This window comes from Scyliorhinus torazame, chromosome 16 (assembly GCF_047496885.1).
Source record: "Scyliorhinus torazame isolate Kashiwa2021f chromosome 16, sScyTor2.1, whole genome shotgun sequence".
NCBI classification, from domain to species: domain Eukaryota; kingdom Metazoa; phylum Chordata; class Chondrichthyes; order Carcharhiniformes; family Scyliorhinidae; genus Scyliorhinus; species Scyliorhinus torazame.
In genome coordinates this window covers 34,016,121-34,042,060 of record NC_092722.1, presented here as the reverse complement: position 1 = coordinate 34,042,060, position 25,940 = coordinate 34,016,121, and the positions used below count along the sequence as shown (strand labels likewise).

The 25,940-nt window shown below is 46.5% G+C and overlaps 1 protein-coding gene across 5 annotated transcripts in view; it reads left to right on the top strand.

The window, feature by feature from the left end:
- Positions 1-25,940, top strand: part of ints11 (integrator complex subunit 11) — a 73,314-nt gene that overhangs the window by 22,953 nt on the left and 24,421 nt on the right. For 4 of the 5 annotated variants that reach the window (XM_072478224.1, XM_072478225.1, XM_072478226.1 and 1 more), the window contains exons 8-16: positions 4,471-4,609; positions 5,938-6,002; positions 9,178-9,367; positions 10,907-10,990; positions 11,099-11,188; positions 17,574-17,736; positions 19,530-19,637; positions 23,571-23,632; positions 23,727-23,869. In XM_072478224.1, coding sequence (XP_072334325.1) covers positions 4,471-4,609; positions 5,938-6,002; positions 9,178-9,367; positions 10,907-10,990; positions 11,099-11,188; positions 17,574-17,736; positions 19,530-19,637; positions 23,571-23,632; positions 23,727-23,869 — 1,044 coding nt within the window. The remainder of the gene's footprint in view (positions 1-4,470; positions 4,610-5,937; positions 6,003-9,177; positions 9,368-10,906; positions 10,991-11,098; positions 11,189-17,573; positions 17,737-19,529; positions 19,638-23,570; positions 23,633-23,726; positions 23,870-25,940) is intronic. The other variant, XM_072478229.1, reaches the window with a different exon arrangement.

Below are 25,940 nucleotides of genomic sequence, written 5' to 3'. Positions count from 1 at the left end.
TGTATTTGCACTGTTGGGGGATGTAGGTGTGTTTGTTCAGATGCTGGATCTTTTGCTTGACCTTTTCCTTTGAGCTCCACTAGGGTTTGTTTTTTTTCATTTCTGTCGGACAATTATGTTGGAATTGTTTTTCATTTGAATATGTATGTATGAGCGGGGGTGAGGGAGGGGAAGGGACAATAGGTGGGAGATTGTCTGGCGCCAGGGGTGAGGGCCACCAAGCTAGCTGGGCGGGCTAGCTTACGGAAGCATAGTGGGGAGTGAACAGATGTTAGGCTTATCCAAGGGGTTGATTTATTTAATGCTGTTACTAGGGAGGGGTGGAAATGTTCTGCTGACGAGGGAGGGATTGTTGCTGAGGGACAGAGAGGCTGCCTGGGGGCGGAGGCTGCCTGGGGGCGGAGGCTGCCTGGGGGCGGAGGCTGCCGGGGGGGGCGGAGGCTGCTGGGGGGGGCGGAGGCTGCTGGGGGGGGCGGAGGCTGCCGGGGGGGGCGGAGGCTGCCGGGGGGGGCGGAGGCTGCCGGGGGGGGCGGAGGCTGCCGGGGGGGGCGGAGGCTGCCGGGGGGGGCGGAGGCTGCCGGGGGGGGGCGGAGGCTGCCGGGGGGGCGGAGGCTGCCGGGGGGGCGGAGGCTGCCTGGGGGCGGGCCGGTGGAGGCGCGGGGCGCGGGCTGCTGACTGGCCCAAGAGAGGGGATGGCTGATCTGCGAGGGGGGGGGGGGGCGTGCGATGAGCTTCCCAACTAGACTGATCACCTGGAATGTAAGAGGGCTCAATGGGTGGGTCAAGAGGGCACGCGTGTTTGCGCATCTGAGGGGACTGAAGGCGGACGTGGTAATGGTGCAGGAGACGCACCTTAGAGTAGCTGATCAGATTAGGTTAAGGGAAGGTTGGGTCGGACAGGCTTTCCACTCGGGACTGGACTCCAAGACCAGAGGGGTCGCGATCCTGATCAACAAGCGAACTCCTTCTACTCACGCGTGCATAAAGTGTATTCATGGATCAATTTCATCATTCTGAGCAGGGCTTTACTGACTGGGGTGGTGGACACTGGGTACTCGGCGATTACAATCTCAGACCTTGCCCCGCACTGGGTTGACCTGCAAGTTAGTAAAGACAGTAATCAGCTCCCACACTGGAGGTTAGACGTGGGCCTCTTGGCGGACCATGAGGTGTGCGGGCGGTTGAGGAAATGTATTCAGAATTACCTGGAGGTCAATGACACGGGGGAAATTTCAGCAGCGGTGGTCTGGGGGGGCATTGAAGGCGGTGGTTAGAGGGGAGCCGATCTCGATAAGGGCCCACAGGGAGAAGGTAGACAGGACAGAGACGGACCGACTGGTACAGGTCGACAGGAGGTATGCGGAGACCCCAGAGGCAGGGCCTCTAAGGGAACGGCGGAGGCTACAGGCGGAGTTCGGCTTGTTAACCACAGGGAGGGCGGTGGAGCAGCTGAGAAAGGCAAGGGGGCGATCTATGAACACGGAGAGAAGGCCAACGGAATGCTTGCACAGCAGCTTAGAAAGAGGGAGGCAGTCAGGGAGATAGGAAAGTAAAGGATGGAGACGGGAACCTGGTGGGAGACTCAGCAGGGGTGAAGAAGGCGTTTAAGGATTTTTATAGTAGGCTGTATGGGTCGGAACCCTCAACTGGGCCAGAGGGGATGAGGCACTTCCTAGGGGGGCTGAATTTCCCGAAGGTGGACGGGGAGCTGGTAGAAGGGCTGGGGGCCCGGATCGGGTTGGAAGAGATAGTGGAGGGTCTGAAGGCCATGCAGTCGAGTAAAGCCCCGGGGCCGGATGGATATCCAGCAGAGTTCTACAAAATGTTATCTGGGATATTGGGGCTGCTGCTGGTGAGGACATTCAATGAGGCAAGGGAGAGAGGGGTGCTTCCCCCGACGATGTCACAGACCACGATCTCACTGATTCTGAAGTGGGATAAGGGTCCGGAGCTGTGGGTCCTACAGGCCAATATCCCAATTGAATGTGGACGCCAAACTGCTGGCCAAAATTGTGTCCTCTAGGGTTGAAGATTGTGTTACGGACGTGATTGAGGAGGACCAGACTGGGTTCGTTGAGGGAAGGCAGTTGGTGTCCAATGTAAAGGTTGCTAAATGTGACCATGATGCCCCCAGAATGTAGGGAGGAGGAGGTAGTGATCGCAATGGATGCAGAAAAGGCTTTTGATCGAGTAGAATGGGAATATTTGTGGGAGGTGCTCGGACGGTTCGGATTTGGACGGAACTTTATTGACTGGGTCAGGCTTCTGTGGCGAGCGTACGGACGAATAGGACAACATCAGACTATTTTAGGCTACACCGGGGGACGAGGCAGGGGTGCCCACTCTCCCCATTGTTGATCGCGCTGAGAGCCTCAAGCTCTCCGGGGGGACGGGGGACGGGGGGGACGACGACAGAGTCTCACTTTAGGCAGTCGACCTGCTCCTGTATGTGTCGGACCCAGCTGGGGGGGGGGGGTGGAAGAAATCATGAGATTTCTGGGGGAATTTGGCCGGTTCTCGGGGTACAAACTAAATATGGGGAAAAGCGAGATGTTTGTGATCCAGGCAAGGGGACAGGAGAGGCGATTGGGGGAACTGCTGTTTAGCGTGGTAGGGAGAAGTTTTAGGTATCTAGGCATCCAAGTGGCGCAGGAATGGGAACGGTTACACAAACCTAATCTGGCCCGTTTGGTGGACCAAATGAAGGACGATTTTCGGAGGTGGGACGCGCTCTCGCTGTCACTAGCTGGGAGGGTCCAGACGGTGGAGATGACAGGATTCCTGTTTGTGTTCCAGTGTCTCCCCATCTTATTCCGCGCTCCTTCTTTAAACGGGTTAACAAAGTTTGTATGGGCGGGCAAGACCCCGCGAGTAAAAAATGGGATGATTAAGCGGAGCCGGGGAGAGGGTGGGCTAGAGCTGCCAAACTTCAGTAACTATTATTGGGCGGCGAATATAACCATGATCAGGAAGTGGATGGTGGGGGGAGGGTCGGTATGGGAGCATGTTGAGGCGGCTTCAAGCAAGGGCATCAGTTTGGGGGTGTTGGTATCGGGGCGGTACTCCACCAGCCCCGTGGCGGTGGCAGCCCTGAGAGTCTGGTGGCAATGGAGGAAGCATGTGGGAGTGGAGGGAGCATTGGTCTGGTCCCCAATCTGTAATAACCACCGGTTTGCCCCGGGAAAGATGGACGTGGGGTTTTGGAGATGGCAGAGGGCAGGAATTGAGAGGATGGGGGATATGTTTATAGAAGGGAGCTTTCCTAGCTTGAGGGAGCTGGACGAGAGATTCGGATTGGGAGGGGGAACAAATTTAGGTACCTGCAGGTGCGGGACTTCCTACGTAGACGGGTCTCAACCTTCCCGCTCCTACCACCAAAGGGGATTCAAGATAGGGTAGTTTCCAGAGTGAGGGTGGGAGAAGGGATGGTCTCCGACATTTATAAGGAGCACATGGGGTCAGAGGACACGCAGACTGAGGAGCTGAAGCGCAAATGGGAGGATGAGTTATGAAGAGAGATAGAGGATGGTCTCTGGGCGGATGCGTTGAGTCGAATCAACGCGGCCACAACATGTGCCAGGCTCAGCCTGATACAGTTCAAGGTCGTTCACTGGGCTCACATGACAGTGGCCCGGATGAGCAGGTTCTTTGGTGTAGAAGACAGGTGTGCGGAGACATGTCCACATGTTCTCGGCATGCCCAAAGCTCAGGGGATTCTGGGAGGGGTTTGCAGATGTCATGTCCACGGTGTAAAAAGCAAGGGTGGCACCGAGTCCAGAGGTGGCGATTTTCGGGGTGTTGGAAGATCCGGGATTCCAGAAGGGGAAAGAGGCAGACGTTCTGGCCTTTGCTTCCCTGGTAGCCCTGAGACGGATACTGTTAGCTTGCAGGGACTCAAAGCCCCCGAAATCGGAGACCTGGCTATCGGACATGGCTAGCTTTCTCTGGAGAAAATCAAGTTCGCCTTGAGAGGGTCATTGTTGGGTTATAACTGTTCGTCGACTTCTTCGCGGAAAATTAATCGTCAGCAGAAAGGGGGGGGTTAGTTTCGTTTAGAGTAGGGGGTTAATAAAGGTGGGACCAGCAAGGGAGGTAGCAGGCTTTTTCTGCACGATGTTTATAGACTTATGTATATTGTTTATTTTGTCATTGTAAAACCCAAAAAATACCTCCAGAAAATGTTTATTTAAAATAAAGAAATTAATGGGAAGGTGGGATTGCAGAGCTGTGGGGAAAGAGTAAGGAAATAGGACTAATTGAATAGGTCTTACAAAGAGACAGCACAGGCACAGTGGGCCAAATGGCCTCCTGTACTGTAAAATTCTATGATCGACTGTGGGTCGTGTAGAGGAAAACACCAGTCCAGAGTTGATGGGCTGAACAAGCTGTTTCAGTAACATTTAATGCTTCTATGTTTTTTCAGGAATTAAAGCATGTTATCAGACCCTGACTCGTCTTTCCTTGTTTTAGAGCTGCTTGGATTGACAAGTGTCGCCCTGATTTATTTATCTCAGAATCTACGTATGCCACCACAATCCGAGACTCAAAGCGTTGCCGAGAAAGAGACTTTCTGAAGAAAGTGCATGATGCAATAGAAAGGGGAGGAAAGGTATGACACAAGTATTGTACTTTGAAAAAGGTGAAAATTAAATGTGTTTCCTGACAACTGCCCACTGTTTTCCTTCAACATTTTATTTGACATTCATGTAAGCTCTGCTGATGGCTGGTTTGAACCTTATTGTAGTCTCCAGGCTCAATGCCTGGTGTGTGTTGAATTAATTGATCACGGTCTTAATACGGTACCAGCCCTCTGTGCCCTGCATCAAGGGACTCCAGTTGGAGCTGTGTGCCAGTGTCTGATAAAGACAAAGTAAACTCCTCAGGGATATCCTCAGCTGGCTGATAACCTGCGGACACTGCTATGATGTACTGCCTTGGGCCCAAGAGGGCAACCAGTGTCCATGCACCTAGATTTGATGTCAGGACAAATGAAAGGGGGTTAGTAAGGAAAGAAAAAATGAAAAGGTTCAGAGTTGAACATATATCAGTCAATTTCTCATGGATTTGCACAGAGGTAATCAAGACTGAGTGTGTCAGTTAGTCCCTGAGGACCACAGGCTGCTCTCCCCTTTGAGAACTGACTGGTGCTGATTTAACCTGAGAGTCACCATGCTTTCGCTGAGGAGCAAGGTTGAGATGGCAGGCCTTCATGGACTTCGTGCAATCTTCTGATGGGAGCTGGGTGGGAGAAGGATATTTGGACCAGGATGTGTAGATATGGTTACTTAACCATTTTGTATTTTACCCGATTCTCTTTTTCTAATGAAGGGGCAATTTAGCGTGGCCAATCCACCTACCTTGCACATCTTTGTGTTGTGGAGTGAGACCCACACAGACACCGGGAGAATATGCAAACTCCACACGGACAGTGACCCGGGGCTGGGATCGAACCGGGTCCTCAGCGCCAAGATGTAGCAGTGCTAACCACTGTGCCACCGTGCCGTCCCCCACCGTTTTAAAGTTATACATAGTTCCCAATTTTGTATATACACCTATGAGAACTGCCGATGTCCACATTCAAAATGCACTCTGCCTACTCGTGTTCATCATGTGGCGAGTGTAGAATCCTGTGCTGGTACTACAATTTCCATTATCAGTGTGGCTTTTTTGGTAATAGGAAGTGTGAGCTATGTAAAGTTTTTAATGTGTTACTAGTAGTTCTCTAGTTTTGTGACCTGGGCTTGAAAGTCGAAATAGGTTAAACAAGGGAGTGAATGTCGGGGAACAATTAGACCAAGGCAGGGAAGGGGGAAGAGAGAGAGTGTGGGAAAGATCCTCCAATGAAGAATGATTTCTCCCCCTGCGGCTGTTTAGAATTTTTAACCAGATGTCAAGTGCTGTGACAAATACATTTTTGACCAACTTTCATTTTAATAGGTGTTGATTCCTGTCTTTGCCCTTGGACGAGCCCAGGAGCTTTGCATTCTACTGGAAACCTTCTGGTAATTTTGTCAGCTTTCAAAGAAATAACATGCCTTAAGATGATGAAGATTATTTTCCATGAGGGTAGAAAGGTGGTGGGTGGATATTAATTACGGAGGGTGAAAGATTTGGGTCAGCATTTGCTGCACAACTTCACAAAAATTCTGAAAAAGTTCTGAAATCTCTGTATACCAGGGGGAGACTCGCCCCCATTGTCTTCCCCGACCAATTCCATTGCCCCTTCCTTGACCATTGCTTTAGGCTGATCCAGACTGTTTTCACATTCAGTGTCCTATCTGACCCCGAGCTCAACTCCCAATTGCGGTCCATTCAATAGCAAAGATTAACCCACTACCTCCATTAAGTCATCTGTCTCTGCCCCTTTACTCAGCTCACTTAATGACAAACCCTTCTCTCTGCCTTTGTCACCTTCTGACACTATTCCAGTGCTGTCCTAGTTGGCATCCCACCCCTTTAAACTTCCGCTTATCCAAAACTCACTCAGCGTATTTCTGGAACCCCCCCCACCCATCCACCTTCACCATTTCTTGATGTTCACATGCATAATTTCCTGAAAATGTGCGAAACGGTAAATACAAAGCTGTAAAAGATGTTCAACCGCAATTTAGAAAATGGGAGGAAACCTCAGCACACCAGACCTCCCACCGATGAGTACCCAAGTCTTCCATGCCTCAACCTATTGACACCATCTTCCTCTGTCCCTACCCCCTGTCATGCACAGAAGACCCAGATGCACTGAGCACTTCCAAATCACAAACTTCAGGTCGCTCGTTCCCTCCCCCCCCCCCCCCCCCCCCCCCCCCCCCCCCACCCCAAAAGTCTGTTTTTTGTGTCTACTGTCACCCACAAACCAACTATGAGTTATGAGTTTCTCCACTGCTTGCTTTTTAAAAAAATATTTTTTATTAAAGGTTTTCATAAAATATCAATAACAAAATGAGAAAGAAAAAAAGAACCCAATAGGGTTAAGTACAAAACACAATCTAAAAAAGCAACACCCCTCTCCCTCCCCCCCCCCCTGTACCTAAATAATAAATTAACATTAACACCCCGACTTAAGACAACAGGTGTATACACCCCCTCAGACCCTTCCAGTGTAAATAACCTCAACAAAAATAAAGTAATCCCACCCCCCGAGCTGCTGCTGCCATTGACCAATGTCTATCGTTCTGCCAGAAAGTCTAAGAACGGTTGCCACTTCCTAAAGAACCCTTGTACCGACCCTCTCAAGGCGAATTTCACCCTCTCCAATTTAATGAACACTGCCATATCACTGATCCAGGATTCCACGCTTGGGGGCCTCTCATCTTTCCACTGAAGGAGAATCCTTCGCCGGGCTACCAGGGACGCAAAGGCCAGAATTCCGGCCTCTTTCGCCTCCTGCACTCCCGGCTCCTCTGCCACCCCAAATATTGCGAGCCCCCAGCCCAGTTTGACCCTGGATCCTACCACCCTCTACACCGTCCTCGCTACGTCCTTCCAAAATTCCTCCAGCGCTGGGCATGCCCAGAACATATGGGTGTGATTTGCTGGGCTCCCTGAGCACCTAACACACCTGTCCTCACCACCAAAGAACCTGCTCATCCTTGTCCTGGTCATGTGTGCCCTGTGCAGCACCTTAAACTGTATGAGGCTGAGCCTCGCGCATGAAGAGGAAGAGTTCACCCTCCCTAGGGCATCTGCCCACGTCCCCTCTTCGATCTCCTCTCCCAACTCCTCCTCCCACTTACCTTTCAACTCCACCACCGAGGCCTCCTCCTCCTCCTGCATCAACTGGTAAGTTTCCGAGATCTTCCCCACTCCCCCCCCCCCCCCCCCCCCCCCCCCCCCCCCGAGAGCACTCTGTCCTGTACTGTGTGTGGCAGTAGCCATGGGAATTCCACCACCTGCCGTCTGGCAAACACCCTTACCTGTAAGTTACCTGAAGGTGTTCCCCGGGGGGAGCCCGTACTTCTCCTCCACCTCACCCAAGCTCGCGAACTTCCCGTCCACAAACAGGTCCCCCAACTTTCGTATGCCTGCCCTGTGCCACCCCGAAAACCCTCCACCTGTTCTTCCTGGGGGGAACCGGTGGTTCCCCCGTAATGGGGTCCACGCCGAGGCCCTAACTTCCCCCCTATGCCGCCTCCAATGCCCCCACATTTTGAAGGCCGCCACCACCGCCGGGCTCGTGGTATACCTCCTTGGAGGGAGCGGCAGCGGCGCCGTTGCCAGCGCCCCCAGACTCGTACCCACACAGGACGCCGTCTCCAGCCTCTTCCATGCAGCCCCCTCCATCACCCACTTGCGCACCATTGTCGCATTGGCGGCCCAGTAGTACCCACAGAGGTTGGGCAGCGCCAGCCCCCCCCCTATCTCTACTCCGCTCCAGGAACACCCTTCACTGCCTGCTTCTTGTCAGTTCCTCCCACACCAGCACTTCTTTTTTTCATTTGCATGGGATTTTTTGTACTTTTCCGTAGCACTGACTGCACAGAAGTAGTTGTATTATGTTAATATATTGTACATTAGATAGCATAACATTTGACCATTAAAGCACAACGGACCAGATGTACTATCAAACTTATGGTGAGGGTAATGCCATTCTCATTACTTTTGCGAGAGCGGTACAGCAGCTTCAGGAGCGAGGCATGTGTGCGGTTCAATTTGAATATCAAAAAGAATTACAAATCAAGATCCATCACTTTATGAAAACATCAACTGTCTGCCTGCCTCACCATTAAACAGCTTTGAATACCATGCAGGTGCTGTATCTGCACAACAGATGTGGACTAAGACCACTTTGGATATTTGGAGCTAGTAATTAGTATTATAAGTACCCTTTTAACAATTTGATAGTTATTAATTACTGGCAGTCAACATATCCGACCCTGCTAATTAACTAATGCAAATATAGTGTCTTGTTTGTTCAGGTTTGGACTTGTTGGGGCAATTTTAAAAATGACAATTGTCGAAGAATTTTTACTTCACTGTTTTGTCTTTCTTCTCTCCATCCAGTCTTTCTTCCCTTCTCTTTATTTCTCTTAAATAATTTTATTTGCCATCTGGTCTTTCCTTCCCTTTGTTTATTTCACTTTCCGACTTACCCACTTTAATTCGATCTCCTTATCCAGCTAAATCACCCGCTAGACGATAAAGACGGTTTCAGTGTTTGATTGTCACGTCTACTTTCAGGGAGAGAATGAACTTGAAGGCACCCATTTACTTCTCAACTGGACTGACAGAAAAAGCTAACCATTATTATAAATTATTCATTACATGGACCAATCAGAAAATTCGGAAGACATTTGTGCAGCGGAACATGTTTGAGTTCAAACATATCAAGCCATTTGACAGGACCTATGCGGACAACCCTGGACCAATGGTATGTTGCTGCCGTATGGTAGCTTGTTTTGATCTGTTTCAAATCATTTAGTTGTGTACAGAAATTTCGAGTTCCATACTATTTCTTTTGAGTTAACATGACGTTTTAAAAATAGACTAGATTAATATTTTGAACTGAAAGCTTATAAGTGCCTTTAAGTCATGAGATATGGTTGAACCCCAAATGGTACAGCAGGTATTAGTTAAGATGTTATGGGGTGAGAAAGTTCAGTTGCAAACAGACTAGAGAAACTGGGACCCTTTTCACACTACAGGGAAGGTTGAGGGAGCATTTGACAGATGGTAAAAATTCTGATTAGATTAAAGGAAAGTAGTATAAATGCAGTGATTTTACTATCACTGGTCATTTAGTTGGAAAGGCTTCATTTAACATCATGACCAAAATAATGAAGGCAAAATCATTTTGTGCGAGAAGTTGAGTACTCTATCAGAAGGTGAGAGAAGCGCCATAACTGCTGTAAACGGGAAGTTGTTAACTATTTGGAGATGGAAAATTTTCAAGGGTATGGCAAAAGGGTGAAAGAATGTTAACTAAACTGCCACGTCTTCCTGACGCAATGGATCAGGTCGCTTCTGTGTGCTACAAATTCATATAATTCCCAGCTCTGTCTACCATGTTTAGCTCCAGTTTACTTGAACAAATCTGATCCAACCCAGACACTTTTATTTCTTTCCCCATCCTCTTGAGTCAGTTACAAAAAAGGTATACTTCCATGGGTGCTGACAGCTTATCAGAGTAAGGACTCTTTCTATGTGAACACTGTCAGACTATTCAACTATAAAGAGCAGACTATCAAACCAATCCCTGTACTCTCCCAAGGACAACACATTGCACTCCATTAGGGGTTACTGGATAGCAGTCAGGCACAGGAACACTGGTTGTGCTCTCGCTCTCTGGCCTGGTGGCACGGAAGCCAACTGTAGAGATTCAGCCACCATCTTAATGAGATTAACCAACTGACTAGACCAAACCAAACACTGGCTAGACCAAACCTAATCACTGGTAGCAGGGTATTAGTACTTGGGAATTCACAAATGTAGAGTTAAGCTTTTGGAAAGAAAATCAGACTCCTAAAACTCTTCTGGATGTAAAGATAGTTACAAAATCCAACGTGGAGCTTTGGGCACAAAAGTGCAATCCTGAATTAGAACTGGCAAGATTCCCTCTCATTTATTTTCAGCACCTTGCTGTACATCCATAAAATCTGGAATGAGTCAGAAGTTGTGCTTCAGGTTTCTGGATTGGTGTTGACCGTTTGTATTTATGGAGATTCTCATAATTGTTGGAATTGACTGTATTAGAAATGTTTGCCTGTCCTTAATTGCTATCTATTTTCCTTTAGCTCTCTTTGGCATTTTGATTTGTTCAGTCATTAGATATAATTATCCTCACAACTGTGCTCTGTTTGACTCAAATTAAAATGTAAAAGGTCTGTACCATAATATTTGCACAAGTCAGTCATAATAAAGGTTGATTTTTTTTTCTCTTCCCCGCCCCCCCCCCCCCCCCCCCCCAAAGGTTGTCTTTGCTACACCAGGCATGCTTCACGCTGGGCAGTCCCTCCAAATTTTCAGGAAATGGGCGGGCAATGATAAAAATATGGTGAGAGAGCAGGTCGATTGACACCTAGTTTTCAACATTTACCTTTTCTCATCTATAAGTTCAAACTAAATATTGTCTGGGCTCTAAGATGCTTGGTTGCTCTCTCAGGTCATCATGCCAGGGTATTGCGTACAGGGAACCGTGGGACATAAAATCCTAAGTGGCCAGCGGAAACTTGAAATGGAGGGAAGACAAACCGTAAGTGTTCCTTTGCTCTGCGTTAATAACTTGTTAGGAACCAGAAAAGACTTTTGTGGTGCATGTAGCCAGCCACAAAGCAAACGACTTCTGTTGTGATCGGTACTTTATCAGATTGATTCACGTAAAATTAATTGCTTTGCAGTTAAATGACTTGAAAGCCAGATTCCACAAAATGCGAGTGAGCTGAATGACCAGTTCATCTGCGTTGTCTGGCAGTATTAGTTGAGGAAGCAATTTATTACCACATCTGGTGAACTCCCTGAACTTCATCCTCTGGGATCTTTAACATCGACGTGATCTGGAAGAAAGAAGGAGTATTGGTTTAATGTCTCATTTGCAGACGATAGAGGCAATGGTTAATGCCTCTGCATTCTTCTCCCTTTATTTTTTTTGAATATACTTTTTATTAGGCTTTCCACATTTTTTTAAACAATAAACGCAACAAATCACTGAAAAAAGGTGCAAAGCGGGTACATTTTAAACAGAGTTATCGCCAGCATAAATACAAGCAAAACAATACGAAATAGATTTGGTACATGACAATTGAGAGATCGGAGCCTCTAGTTTAAATGCCGGATCAATCCAACAATGAGATAACACTGAGTGGGCAAAAGAGGGCAAGATCATATTAATACAGAACACCTCAGAGTATAGTGATTCAGACTAACAGCTTGAAATGAATTAAATTGGATTGGATTGAGATGAATTTGCTCCTGGAAAGCTCAACAGAAGCAAGTCAGCCAAAGTGGAGCCCATACTTGACGGAATGCATCGGATATAGAGCGGCGAACAGATGTCAAAGATTCTATGGGGATGCATTCAATAATTAGCCTATACCGGTTTTGGATATTGGGATATTTGCACTAATCCAGGAGCATAGGATATTCTTACGAGTGGCAACAGTCAGAATATTTTATAACATTTTTTCATTAGAACCAATGATTCTCCTTTCTGGATGACCCAGAATCAGAAATACAGGATTAGAGTCCAAGGTTCTCTCAAAAATCCTCTCCAGTTCCCTGACCAAACCTGACCAATAAGATTGAACCTTGACATAGGCCCATAGACAATGTATATAATTGCCCTCGATTACCTGGCACTTTAAGCAGATTGTCTAAGACTAGGCGGAATATGAATGTGGTGCAGTATCTTGAACTGGATCTCCTTCATATTGCAAACCAAACTTTTACTGGCATAGTCCCATATGTTACCCTGTGTTTCCCCATCAATGTTAATAGCTAAGTCATTGTCCCCTGCCTGCAAGGCGCTCAGCCTGTTGATGCAAGCTCTGGAGTTTACAACATCATAGAACTTGCTAATCAATTGTTTAGGCCCCACAGGAATTCAGAATTCTTTCCGCCGGGGAAATTGAGGTGTCAAGACGCAGGGAAGTCTTGTTAAGGATAAAGGGCTGAATTCTCTGCCTCCCGTCGGCGGCATCTAGCATTGCAGTTGGGCAGAGAATAGCGCACAACGGAAAAATAGCGATTAGGTCCAGCGCCAATACCAATGTCATGCTTCAGGCGTTAGTGCGGTTTGCGGCCAGCGTCGACGGGCCCATGCAAAACCATCATTTGCATGGATTTAAATCTCATTAGCAGGTTGCACACCAGTTTGCTCCAACCCTCCACGGTGCTCCGCCCCTCATTCTGGAGTCACAAGGGTGCGAATTGGTGCAGGTATTTGCAAGCGAGGACTGGGCGACATAGTTGTTGAAGGGAGAGTGAGAAGGTTAAAAAAAAAAAACTATCGAAACGTGTCGAGCTTGCTGAGGTGGCTGCCTAGGCTGGGGTAGTAGTGGGGAACAACTTGGTGCCTCGTCCGTGGACTTGTGTTTTCCCTTCAGGATCGCGGTGGCCTGGCACAAACCGCCGTTGCTCTAGTATGTGATTTTAAACTCACCCCTCTGCTGCTACTTACAGGCTCCAGGCTGTTCACACTGCTGACTGCTCATTGTGTCCTGTAAATTCTCAGAGAGCCTCTGGTCATGTGGAACCCCATCCAGGTCACCCCTCTGGAAACCCCCATACCCCAGCAGTATCGTCAAGGGATTAGCATAGCCATGCTCAACCACTCGTCCACCAGTGTTGGCACTCCTCAGTGCACTCCTCAAAAGCACTGCCCTAGTGCAGGGGAAGCGGGGGATTAGCAGAGCTCATCCCAACCAAAGGACACCTGCACAATGACGTTTGGAACTCTCCCTCACACACTACCCCTCTCAGAGCCAAGGCTTCACCAGTGGCACTAGTCCCTCAGGATCACGTGTTGTCTCCTCCTGGTGAGGCTGGCAGCACTGACTGCCTCTGCCACCTCCTCCAGGCACTGTTCAAGAGGGGGGGGGCTTGAGTCTGCGGCCCACCCTGGAGAGGAGGGTATACCTCCTCTCCTCATTGGCATCGAGCAGTGGGTCCACTTCAGACTCCCAAAATCAGGGAGCAGGTCTTCCCTGAGCCATCTTCGTGACTGAAATGGTAACTGGAGCTTAGCAAACTTAAAGCGAGGTTTCTCTTTGTTCCAAATAAATATACTAATCATTGCATTAATTTATTTTGACAACTCTCGCTGACAACAATATGGGCAGCATTTGCAGAGGATATAACAATCTAAGCAATATGATCATTTTAATTAGGACGCTTATTCCAAACCATGAAATTGGCAGCACCGAGCAAGATCCTATCTAATTGCCACTTTGGGGGAAATTGGCCCCTTTAACTATCTAAAGGCACGGGTAATTAAAACTTCACGGTAGCATTGTGGATAGCACAATTGCTTCACAGCTCCAGGGTCCCAGGTTCGATTCCGGCTTGGGTCACTCTCTGTGCGGAGTCTGCGCATCCTCGTGTGCGCGTGGGTTTCCTCTGGGTGCTCCGGTTTCCTCCCACAGTCCAAAGATGTGCAGGTTAGGTGGATTGGCCATGATAAATTGCCCTTCGTGTCCAAAATTGCCCTTAGTGTTGGGTGGGGTTACTGGGTTATGGGGATAGGGTGGAGGTGTTGACCTTGGGTGGGGTGCTCTTTCCAGGAGCCGGTGCGAACTTGATGGGCCGAATGGCCTCCTTCTGCACTGTAAATTCTATGATAATCTATGATATGATTTAAAACCCAAGGAGGACCATCTAAAGGGAAAATTAGTAAGGTGGGTGCTTTACCCCTCAGCCCCTCCACTGGCATGGCCTCAGACTTCGCAAAGTTAATCTTGTAACCAGAAAAGGCACTAAAACATCTTATAGTCTTCTTATAACTCTCCTCCACCTTCGCCAAACAACCCTCCAGCCTCAGCTAGCTCTCCAGCATCTTGCACCTTTTATTAGCTGCATAAGAAATAATCTGCACCCTAGAAATATAAGCTTTACACGTCTCCCACAAAATGGAGGGGCAAATACCTAGGTTCGAGTGAACCGAAGAAGGACTCCACTCTTTTGTTAAAGTGTGTATTAAAAGTGGGCAGCACGGTGGCACAGTGGCTAGCACTGCTGCCTCACGGCACTGAGGCCCCAGGTTCGATCCTGGCTTTGTGTCACTGTCCATGTGGAGTTTGCACATTCTCCCCGTGTGTGCGTGGATTTCACCCCCACAACCCAAAGATGTGCCAGGTAGATGGGTTGGCCACGCTAAATTGTCCCTTAATTGGAAAAATGAATTGGGTATTCTAAATTTATTTTTTTAAAGTGCATACTAAATGATGTACCTTATCAGGGGAGGCATCAAGCCTCCACGTTCTCGACAGAGGGTTTGAGCCTTCAAGCAAAAATTCCACGGAAATGGGTATGGTCTGAGATTACAATGCTACATATGGAGCAAGAGGACAGTAGGTGCAAGATCGTCATTGGCACAAGTAAAATTGCCAATTCTAGTATGACATCAATGTGGGGCTGAAAAAAAGTACAGTCTCTACCCCTAAGGTGTAAAGTCCTCCAAACGTCCACATAATCCACCTCCTCACAGTCCCAGGCCAATGCCCTAGGCTGCAATGTCGGGGGCTTTGAGTGACTGAGAGCGTATCTACCAGGGGATTCAGGTGGCAGTTAAAACCGGCAGCTACAAGTTAGTTGGCCGAGGCCAACTCGGCAAAATCCAAAAAAGCTTGGTGATGAGCTCCAGGGAGTAACTCGGGTCTGTAGACATTAATGAGTCAGACGATGTCTCCATGCACCACGCGTCTAATAATCACGTATCTACCACCCTTGCCCTTAGTGCAAGTTTCCGTGTTAAAAGGGGCATTCTTATTGATGAAGATTGACAACCACCTTTTGCTTGATGAAAAGGATGTGAAGAAAACCTGCCCTACCCACTCGCACTTCAATTTTAAATGCTCCATCTCCTCCAAATGAGGTTATTGTAGCAAGGCTATGTTAACCCTCTCCTTAGAACAGGAGAGAATCTTTTTCCTTTCGATAGGCTGATGGATGCCCCATATCTATCTATCCTGCACATCTTTGGACTGTGGGAGGAAACTGGAGCACCCGGCGGAAACCCACACAGACATGGGGAGAAAGTGGAAACTCCACATCATCAGTCAGCCAAGGTCGGAATTGAACCCAGGTCCCTGGCACTGTGAGGCAGCAGTGCTAAAGGATAATGCACAGCATAATTCCCTGCAGCACCTTGAGTTGCCTTTGATTTCAAAGCCCTGACCCTTCGCCAGCGTCGCCGCCAAAAGTGTCCTGGAAGAAGGATATCCTCACTCCCTCATGGTGCCAGGTCCCACCTCGCCATGAAGTCTCCTAGACTTTCTGGCAATCTTTAAGGTTGTGGAAGCGAACGATTAAGGGCCTGGGAATAAAACCATCCATTGGCCTCAAAGATAGGCTATGATGTGCCCTTTCTAATTTGAAATGCCCAGCCTTCAGATCCAGCTTGACAAAACGTGGCAGCCAACCCTCAAAGAACTTCACAGGGATCTTACCCTCCACACCTTCTGGCAAACCGACAATTCAGACATTTTTTCTCCGACCTCAGTTCGCCAAGTCCTCCAGGACCTCCACCATGTCACTCAGCTGGTTTTCCAAGGATTGAATTCTTGCCCCCGCAAAGGAGGCATCAAGTTCAGCATGCACGATTCTCTCCTCCGTAACATCAAGCCTCTTAATGGTGCTTTGCAACTCGGCCTCATGAGCACATCAATCTTGGGTCAATGCACCAAACTTTTGGTCAATTAACTCGGGTAAGGTCGACAGTCATCATTTCAGATGTCTAATCTTTCACTATCCTCCCTGATACCAGGATTTCCTGATTGTAATCAATTATCAAAATTGAATGTGATTCTCTCACGTTATCAACTAGGATCCCTGATTCCTCTCTATTGTGTCCTGTAGTCTTCTACTATTCACCTTGCAGTTCCAATGCTTCTTTCCCAATTCCACGAGCATTTGTCCACATCTGCCAGCTGAGAGGCTGAGCTTTAATTCATCCAGATTTCCTGTAATTAATGTACTTAACTCCTGTTATTTGTAGCTCTTCCTTCCTCACTGCTAAATTTCATATCATTAACAAACTTAAATAGCATTGTTTTTGTCCCCATCCTGCATCATTTCTGTGAATTGTTTTAAAAAAGCCTCATCGCTAATTCTTCAAGCACCCAATAATCACCTCCTTGGTGATCTTGCTGTAGCTCCTTGTCCTGTGCTGTAGCTCCTTGTCCTTTGTTTCCTGTGACTCAGCCAGTTTCTGACTTGCTGCGCTCCTTTGTGGCTCCGGCTGTTCCACTGAATAAATGTTTGCCTGGCATATATTTATAAATGTCTGCCACATTAATGGTGTCTTGTGTTTTTGTAATTTTAATCTCATTCTCTATTTTATATTTATTACCTGTTTTGTCTATTTTCATAAATACCTCCAACATCAATCCATGTAGATGTGTGTGTGAGGAAGGTAATGTTCTTAATTCTTTGTTCATCAATTAGTGTTGTCATTTAGGTCTATTTTTAAACTGGAAACGTATATTGTGGGATGTGCTGAATCCAGCTGAGGAGGCCTTTTTCTCCATGCCATTAGTCAAGATTAGTCAATGACTCCTTGTGTGCTATTGTTAGAGATTTTTTGACTGTTGGGCATTGGGAGTTACAATGTATGTCACAAAATAAATTTATGGTTAATTGTGAATTAAAAATGGGATATTTTTTGCATTAAATCTAAATTTGGAATTAGATTCTGAATTGAGATTTTGTTTCTATTTTAGTTTAGTTTTTTTTTGTGGGTCAAAGTTAATATGTGTTTTTGCTTGTTTGTCTCTTTTATTGTGTATTTTTGGTAAATAGTTTTGGATGGTTTTGTTGAATATGAACATTTTAAAATGTTTTTTTTTTAATGTTGTTTCTATTTGATTGAAAATAGCATTTATAGAACTGCTCGTTACTTTTGTTGCTCCTGTTATCCTCCCCAGCTGGAAGTGAAGATGCAGGTGGAATACATGTCATTCAGTGCACATGCTGACGCCAAAGGCATCATGCAGCTTATCCGTCAAGTAGAACCACAAAATGTGCTGCTGGTCCATGGAGAGGCAAAGAAAATGGGATTCCTTAAAGAGAAAATTGAGCAGGAGTTCAGTAAGTCTCACTCAAACTCATGTACTTGTTTTATTATCATATGCAAGGCAGACTACCAGATTTTTAAGTACCTAGATTTAATTATTTCACGCGGAGAGAATATTAAGGGTTATATAAGATAAGAATAGGACAAGATACCCGAAGACCCGGGTTCTATCCCGGCCCCAGGTCACTGTGTGGAGTTTGCACATTCTCCCTGTGTCTGCGTGGGTCTCACCCCCACAACCCAAAGATGTGCAAGGTAGGTGGATTGGTCACACTAAATTTCCCCTTAATTAGAATTTTTTTTTAAAGAATGGGACACGGGTATTCAGCAAATAAACATACTCTGCATATTTTCTTCATCTTTTTAATCCCAGTTCTCTCTTCTCCCATTCCTTAATAGATACTTTACTAGGAAACATATTAATTAGTTCTGCTTATGGAACCAACGATTCTCACAATATTTTGCATGAAGAAATTGAATTTACGATTAGTTAGCTTTGTTCAAATGTTAAGATAATGTGTTTTTCGGTCCAGATTCCATTATAAGAAGGCAGCGTTTTCCTCTCAGTACCCTGTTATTCTCTTTTTCATTACAGATACTTAAATCCAATAACCCTTAATCTCTTTTTAACCCACATTTATCCTTAATCACTTTTTAAACCCACGTTTATCCAATCTTTTGATAGGGCTAAATTCCATCACCTCGACTGTCATTCAGGTGAATTATTGCAATATTTTCTCCACGGCCAGTTTGTCCTCAAGATGAGACAGCCAACATAATATTTCTTTGCTTTTATATTCTATGTGTTGAGCCCCTTTATTTTATTTGAATCCGCTTAATGACTTAAATATCTGGACCACTAAATGTCCCTGTTCATCTACACCGTGCTGTGCTTGACTGGATTTCCATCTGCCATTCTTGTGTCCAAAATGTACTACCTCACAGGATAGTCCATTACTGTCATTCACTTAACTGAACTGACCTCTTAAACTTCACTATACCTGATAGCTTAGCATCATTTGAAAAGTTGGAAATACTATTTTCTATGTTCAGATCTGGACCATATACTATAAAGTGTAGCTGGCTTCCCAGCGAGAATTCTGCGGAACACCAGTCATTGTCGAACCGAGAATATTCCTTTAATGCCAACTGTTTCCCTTCCGCCTTCCAATCATTTTCCTATCCAAGCCACAGAAATTAACCAGTACCCTCTGATGCAGAACCTTATCCATCCAAATGGGCTCTTGCTGGAATTTGTGATATTTATTGGGCTTTGACTGACCCGGTGTAATGATTTAGCATGGTGTCCTTTGCACCCCTGGCACCTGTATTTGAATCCTCCCGGACAGCATTGACAGAGCTCTCTTACAGCTTTAACGATCCCATGAAAAATTGCTCTGGATAGTGTCAGCCTTGGTGTCTGTGTGTATACAAAGCGCACATTCTGAGATAATCAAGATGGCTGGTGTGTGAAATGAAGTACAGTAGGGGTGCTGTTCTCAGGCAGGGATGAGTGACTTTTAAACTGCATTCGGTCTTGATATACCCAGTTTCGAGATGTGTAATATAAAATAAATTGTGCCCAAAGGAGAAACATTAATTGTTCTTGAATACTGATATCCCTCACCATAATCAGCACAAAGTGGACTCCCAAAATTCCCAGGTGCCACTCCACTGCCAAGGTGAAAATATCCCTCATCGTTTTTTGTAAATTATATTTTGTTGCTGGTGTAATACTGACTACAATTTTAGTTTAATGTGGTGCAAAGATGACTTTTAATACATATTTACTTTTTTTTAAATTCAGGTATTAATTGCTACATGCCAGCCAATGGAGAGACGGTTGCAATTGTCACTAATCCCAATATTCCTGTGGATATTTCTCTCGGCTTGCTCAAGGGGGATTCAACTCTCGGTAATAGAAATGATCCTATTTTTAAGATTTAGGAGACAGCCCACTTTGCCTTTTAAAAACCTGAAATTCTCTTTATAAGTAGAAGTATGATTGAATCATGGCTTCATTGTTTAATGCATTGCCCAGCCTAGAGCTGGGGCACGCAGGCCACGACTGATCCAGGTTTGTTCGCAGATCTGTAAGTGGGGAAGTGACACAGAAACAACGCCAAAGTAAGACTCACGTGAGCAGTCGGTTTATTTTTTATTTTTCTTTATTTGAATTTTTCCAATTAAGGGGCAATTTTAGCATGGCCAATCCACCTACCCTGCACATCTTTGGGTTGTAGGAGTGAGACCCACGCAGACACAGAGCGAATGTGCAAACTCCACACAGGCAGTGACCTGGGGCCAGAATCGAACCCGGGTCCTCAGCATCGTGATGCAGCAGTGCTAATCACTGCCGCCCTAACAGTCTGTTTATGCTCATTGCCTTGTATTCTCAACTGGAAACTTGGATATTGGCCAAGGAAGAGCTGGAGTTCAGCAGTGATGATCCCCGTTATCGAATAACTTGCTCATGCTTATTATCTGCACTCACCTGTAGAAGAGAGGCAATTGATGAAGTATCACAGTATGACCGGCGCTTGTGGAAATATCTGCTCGCAAGATTCCTTGTTTCAGCAGAGTGGCAAAAAGTAATTCAATTAAAGAAGGAAGAATGTGCATTTATGGACAGAGTGGATAGTCAGATTCTCTTTCCTAGGGTAGGAGAGTCAAATACTAGGGGACATAGGTTTAAAGTGCGCAGGAAAAGTTTAGAACAGATATGCAAGGCAAGTTCCTTTTTACACAGAGGGTGGTAAATATATGGAACGCGCTGCCTGGGGGGTGGTGGGACCAGGTTCAATAGCAGCATTTAAGGGACATCTAGACAAATATATGAATAGGGTGGGAATGGAAGGATACGGTCTCCGTAAGTGCAGACGGTTTTAGTTTAGGTCGATACCATGGTCGGTGCAGGCTTGGAGGGCCGTAGGGTCTGTTCCTGTGCTGTATTGTTCTTTGTTCTTATCTAGCACCTTTCACAACTTCAGAACGCCCCTAAGTGTTTTGCAACTGTGGAAGTATTTGAGGTTTAGCTATTAGGGCTGCATGGTAGCACAGTGGAATGTGGTGACTAGGGGCTACTTGTGACAATAAAGATTAGTATCACCCCACAAATCAAAGATGTGCAGGGTAGGTAGATTGGCCTCGCTAAATTGCCCCTTAATTGAGAGAAATGAATTGGGTACACTAAATTTTTTTTAAAATTATTATATTTTTGTAGGAAACTCAGCAACCAATTTGCCCTGCGGCAAAAATCCACAAGCAGCAAAGTGACAAATGATCAGAAAATCAAGTTTATTTAAGGATATTGGTCACGTTAGCTGAAGAGCTCTCCTGCTCCTCTTCAGATAATGCCATGGGATTCTTTTACAGCCACCTGAGATTGCTCTTGATTTAATGTCTCACCCAAGAGTGGTACCCCTGCCAGTCCCCAGTTCTGCGCTGAAGTACCAGCCGAGATTGTGCTTGTGTTTCTGAAGCAGGACTTGGATCCACAATTTCCTGAGTCAGAGGTGAGATAACACCACTGACCCAAAACTGACGCCAAATAAAAGCAATAATTACAATGTGCTTTTGTAAGAGTTACATTTATGTAGCGCTTTTCATGACCACTTAACTTGTCAAAGTGCAGTACGGTCAATGAAGTACTTTTTGAAGTGTAGTCACTGTTGTAGGAAATGCAGCAGCTGGTATACACTCGGCAAACAGCAATGTAGTAGTGACCAGGTAAAAACCCCTGCTCTTCAAATTAAGCAGTTTGATTAATTTTGCTAACTTTAAATGAGTTCAAAGCAGGTGGAAAATTTTGAACTATGGACAGACCGATCTATAGGTGTTGCTGATAATAAATTAGATGATGGTTTTTAATAAGGAGAGGGACATTTACAGAAAATGACATTGTGAATTGTAATGTGCAAAGAAGAGCATTGTTTACTTTAACCTGTCCTTTTAAGGCCCACGGTCGAATTGGCTAATTACTGAATTCTCTAATGTCTTTAAAGGATGTTCATTGTAAGTTGTTGGCATTCCTTACAAAGTGCGACGGGTGCATCATGCATAGACAATAGAAATACTGTAGATCGCCTGTGACATTGCTGGATGTTGTGCAGTTTGATAACAAAGGGAGGGTGGTTTCAAAACCATATTACAGAAAGTAATTCTGTAAGAATGCAGGAAATGAAGGGTGGTGGAAGGCTAAGTGATACAGCTGTGCAGTATCCTTTCAAATCTGAGGTTCAGATTCCAATGTAAGCAATGGCATTAACTTGTCCTCTAACAGGACAGCATGGTAGCACAGTGGTTAGCACAGTTGCATCACAGCTCCAACGTCCCTGGTTTGATTCCCGGCTTAGGTCACTCTCTGTGCGGAGTCTGCACGTTCTTCTGTGTGTGCGTGGGTTTCCCCCGGATGCTCCGGTTTCCTCCCACAGTCCAAAGATGTGCAGGTTAGGTCGATTGGCCGAGCTAAATTGCCCTTAGTGCCCAAAACAAAAAGATTGGATGGGGTTACTGTGTTACCGGGATAGGGTAGAGGTGAGGGCTTGGGTGGGGTGCTCTTTCCAAGGGCCAGTGCAGACTCGATGGATCGAATGACCTCCTTCTGCACTACAAAACTATGATGTGCAGCAGACCCTATAAAATTCTTCATCCGGTGTCGCGTTTTGTTGGCTCTCCAACTTTAAGGCCAGATGTTTAGGCCCCTGTTCCCAGGAGGGGGGTTCTGGGGTGGTGGGAGGGAAGATGAATATAAAATAGCACAGGTGGGATTCCCTCTCAGATCCTACCCTGACCCAATCCAGAGATGACTTTACATTGGACAGGGCCACAGGCAAGAAGCCTGCCCATGCCCCACTTCTCGCCCAACCTCACTTTTTAAGCTGGCGGACGTCCGATGACTGAGGGTGCGAAACAGAAAACTTTCACCCTTGGGTGGGGAGAGAGGGTCTCGGGCTCCATTGGAAGCCCCTTCAGACTGGATGCCCGACCCCCGGCTTACCCCTGTAACACCACACCCAAACCCCTCCCAACCAGGGCATTCCCTACACTCCCACTCCCCTGATACTCATCAGCAATGCAGTTCCTGGGACCTCGTCCCAGACACACTGCTGTAGTACCCTCTCTGGTCACTGCAGTGCTGTCCCCAGATGGACTGGTGAGTTTTCAGCCTACCTCCAAGGCGGGTCTTCTTTCCAAGTGCATATGGAAGTCCACCTACTGCCAATCAATGCTCATTAACGGCATTCCTTACCTAAAACCACCCTTTATTTGCACCATTTGAGATCATATTTCGTTTACAGCCTGACAGACCACAAGAGTATAAGATATGCAAAATGGAAACATCAAATAAGAGTAGTGGCAATTTTACTATTGTGGTGTGATATTTAAGATACATTATTGATATAACATTGAAGCATCTTTACTGTGTATATTAACTGATGTGACAGCAGCTGTGGAGGCACTGGGTGCACAAATTGAAGATGGGTCCCTTTCTGCCACTGTATACTGTATATATTCTGTATACTGATCAAGGACCAAAGTCAGTATAGTAGCAGGTCAGTACTGAGCTTTAATGCAGGAGGCCATCATTCCACTGATATTCAGAGAAAAGGCTGGTAGCAACCTGGACACCCAGGAGTGTGGGTGTGCACCAGTATATAATATTACATTATATCAAACAAAGCAAGTTCATTGCAAAGTCCTGTAGAGGTTTGAAACTTTTATTTATTAGTAGACTTACAAGAAAATAACAAAACAAAGTTTTTATGAAATGTGAAATATTATGCCTGTAAGCACACTCGCTGATACTTGCTGTTATGTCTATGACTTTTCTTCCCCCGATCTGTAGGTCCAGTACCTGATCCGAAGAAACCAAAACTAATGCACGGTACACTGATTATAAAGGATAATGTGAGTCATACATGTTTCATGTATTTTTAGTGGAAATTTGATGATTAAGTGTAATAAAATAAAAGCCTTTCGCTCCTGTTGCTTTCCCATTTAGAGCCTTCGCCTAGTTTCACCTGACCAGGCCGTGAAAGAGTTGGGCCTCAGTGAGCATCACCTTCGTTACACGTGCAAGGTTCAGATACAGGACCACCACTCAGAACAGGACACCTTAAACCGAATATACAACCATCTGAAAAAGTGAGTAGATTCCCCTACATAGGTCTACAGAGGCAATAACTAGCTTAATTTGTTTGTATTGTAACCATGGCAAAATACAGGTGTGAAATTAGATCTATGACTCGAGGAAAAATGAGTGTAATTCAGGGCAGTGCCTGAAAAGGGTAGAAAACACTAAATAATGAACCAAGAAACAAACCCAAGGAACAACGAAACGTAAAAAAAATCTGCAATGAAATACTGCTTCTTGTTCTGTTCACTTGGCTGCTGTAGCACAGAAGGTATAATAAAGGATTTTTGTTGTATTTTCTCTCCATTGCTGTTATAGTTTTGGATCTGCCGTTATACCTTCTCCGGTTTGGTGGTGTCGGTTCCTCCCACATTTGGGTCTTTTGTGCACTGGAATTGACTCGCACTCTGTAATATCTTTTTGTGCAATAGCATAACCAAAGGATGTCCCAATGTGTGTCTTACAAAATGCTTATTGTGTCTTTAACATGTGATTTCACATATTTCTTCAATCTGTAGCAATTATATTGATCAGAGAGTAAATTAACATTGGGCAGCAGTTATGATTGGCCTTACTTAATTGAAAACAAACACTTTGGGGCAATTTCACCATCGCCTTGCGCCCAGTGTGGATTGGGGCGTGTCGGTGTGCACCAGTATATAATATTACATTATATTATTTATATTGGACAAAATCGAGATTCACGCCGGGCGTGAACCATTTTGCAATTCACCCGGCCCGCTGCCAATGGCAAGTTCTGAATCGCTCCCCAAAATGGCGAGAATATCATTAACCCTCATTTGCATTAATTTCAATCTCATTGGCGAGATTGAAGTTGAATGCTGCAGCCTTTTGGGTATTACTCGACTCCCCAGTGAGAAATCACGAGTGCGTCGTTTAGTACACCGTTTTTAAAAAATTGAAGCTGGCGCAATGGCTTCTGAGAGGAACTGAGGAGGTGAGTAGACATTTCCATTTTCTAGCATGCAGCTCAAGGGCACCGGAGCTCCTGCCCCTGTGCTCAGGGTGTGCGGGGAGGACCCCTCAGGAGGGTTGGGCTTGGTCAGGGGGCTGAAGTGTTCTAGGTCGGGGTAGCCCCTGAATTGGGGGGGGGGGGGGGGGGGGCTCTGCATCTTTAAATGATGTGGAGACCCATAACAGAGGCAATCACAGCTGCAGCCTGTCTGACCCACCCAACTCTCCCAGGACAGAGCCCTGTTGCAGCCTCTCTCCCAATTTCACCCCCTCTAGCTTCACAACTGAAGGCTTTTCCAAATGAGGAATTAGCCTCGTTAGTTGTGAGAGCACTTCACACTCCTCAACCCTAGGGTCTAGGGGCTCCTAATGTGGCCAGGAGTGAGTGTGCAGAGCAAGGTTTGCCAGCACAACTGGTTCATTGAATGGCTCTTTTCTTTTTAATTTTTAGAGTACCCAATTATTATTTTTTAAATTAAGGGGCAATTTAGCGTGGCCAATCCACCCACCCTGCACTTCTTTGGGTTGTGGGTGCGAGACCTAGGCAGACACGGGGAGAATGCAAACTCCTCATGGACAGTGACCCGGGGCCAGGATCGAACCAGGTCCTCGGCGCTGTGAGGCAGCAGTGCTAACCACTGCGCCACCGTGCCGCCCTACTATGGATGGCACTCCGAGAACGCGGGTCGCAGAGTGGGGGCCGCCTCATATACTGAAGCCCTAGCCGCCCATCAGGCTGAGGAGGGACCCAGAAGAGGAGGCCAGCGATGGCCAAGATGCACTGGCATTGTTGGTCATTCAATGAGATGGCGGTCACCATACGCTGCAGAAGACTCCCATCTGAGGAGAGTGTGGCACTTGTGCCACGTCCTCGTGGAGGAGGGCACCTGCTGCCAGTGGCCGAGAAGGTCACCACAGCCCTAAACATTTTTGCCACCGGTTCATTCCAGGGCTCGAGCGTGGAGCTGTGCGGCATTTCACAATCTACAGCCCACAGGTGCAGCCAGGAGGTGACAGATGGGTTCTGTCTGCCTGGGCATCAGACATTGTCACCTTTGATCTGGACCAGGCCCACCAAGATGCCCGGGCTGCAGGATTTGCTGCCAT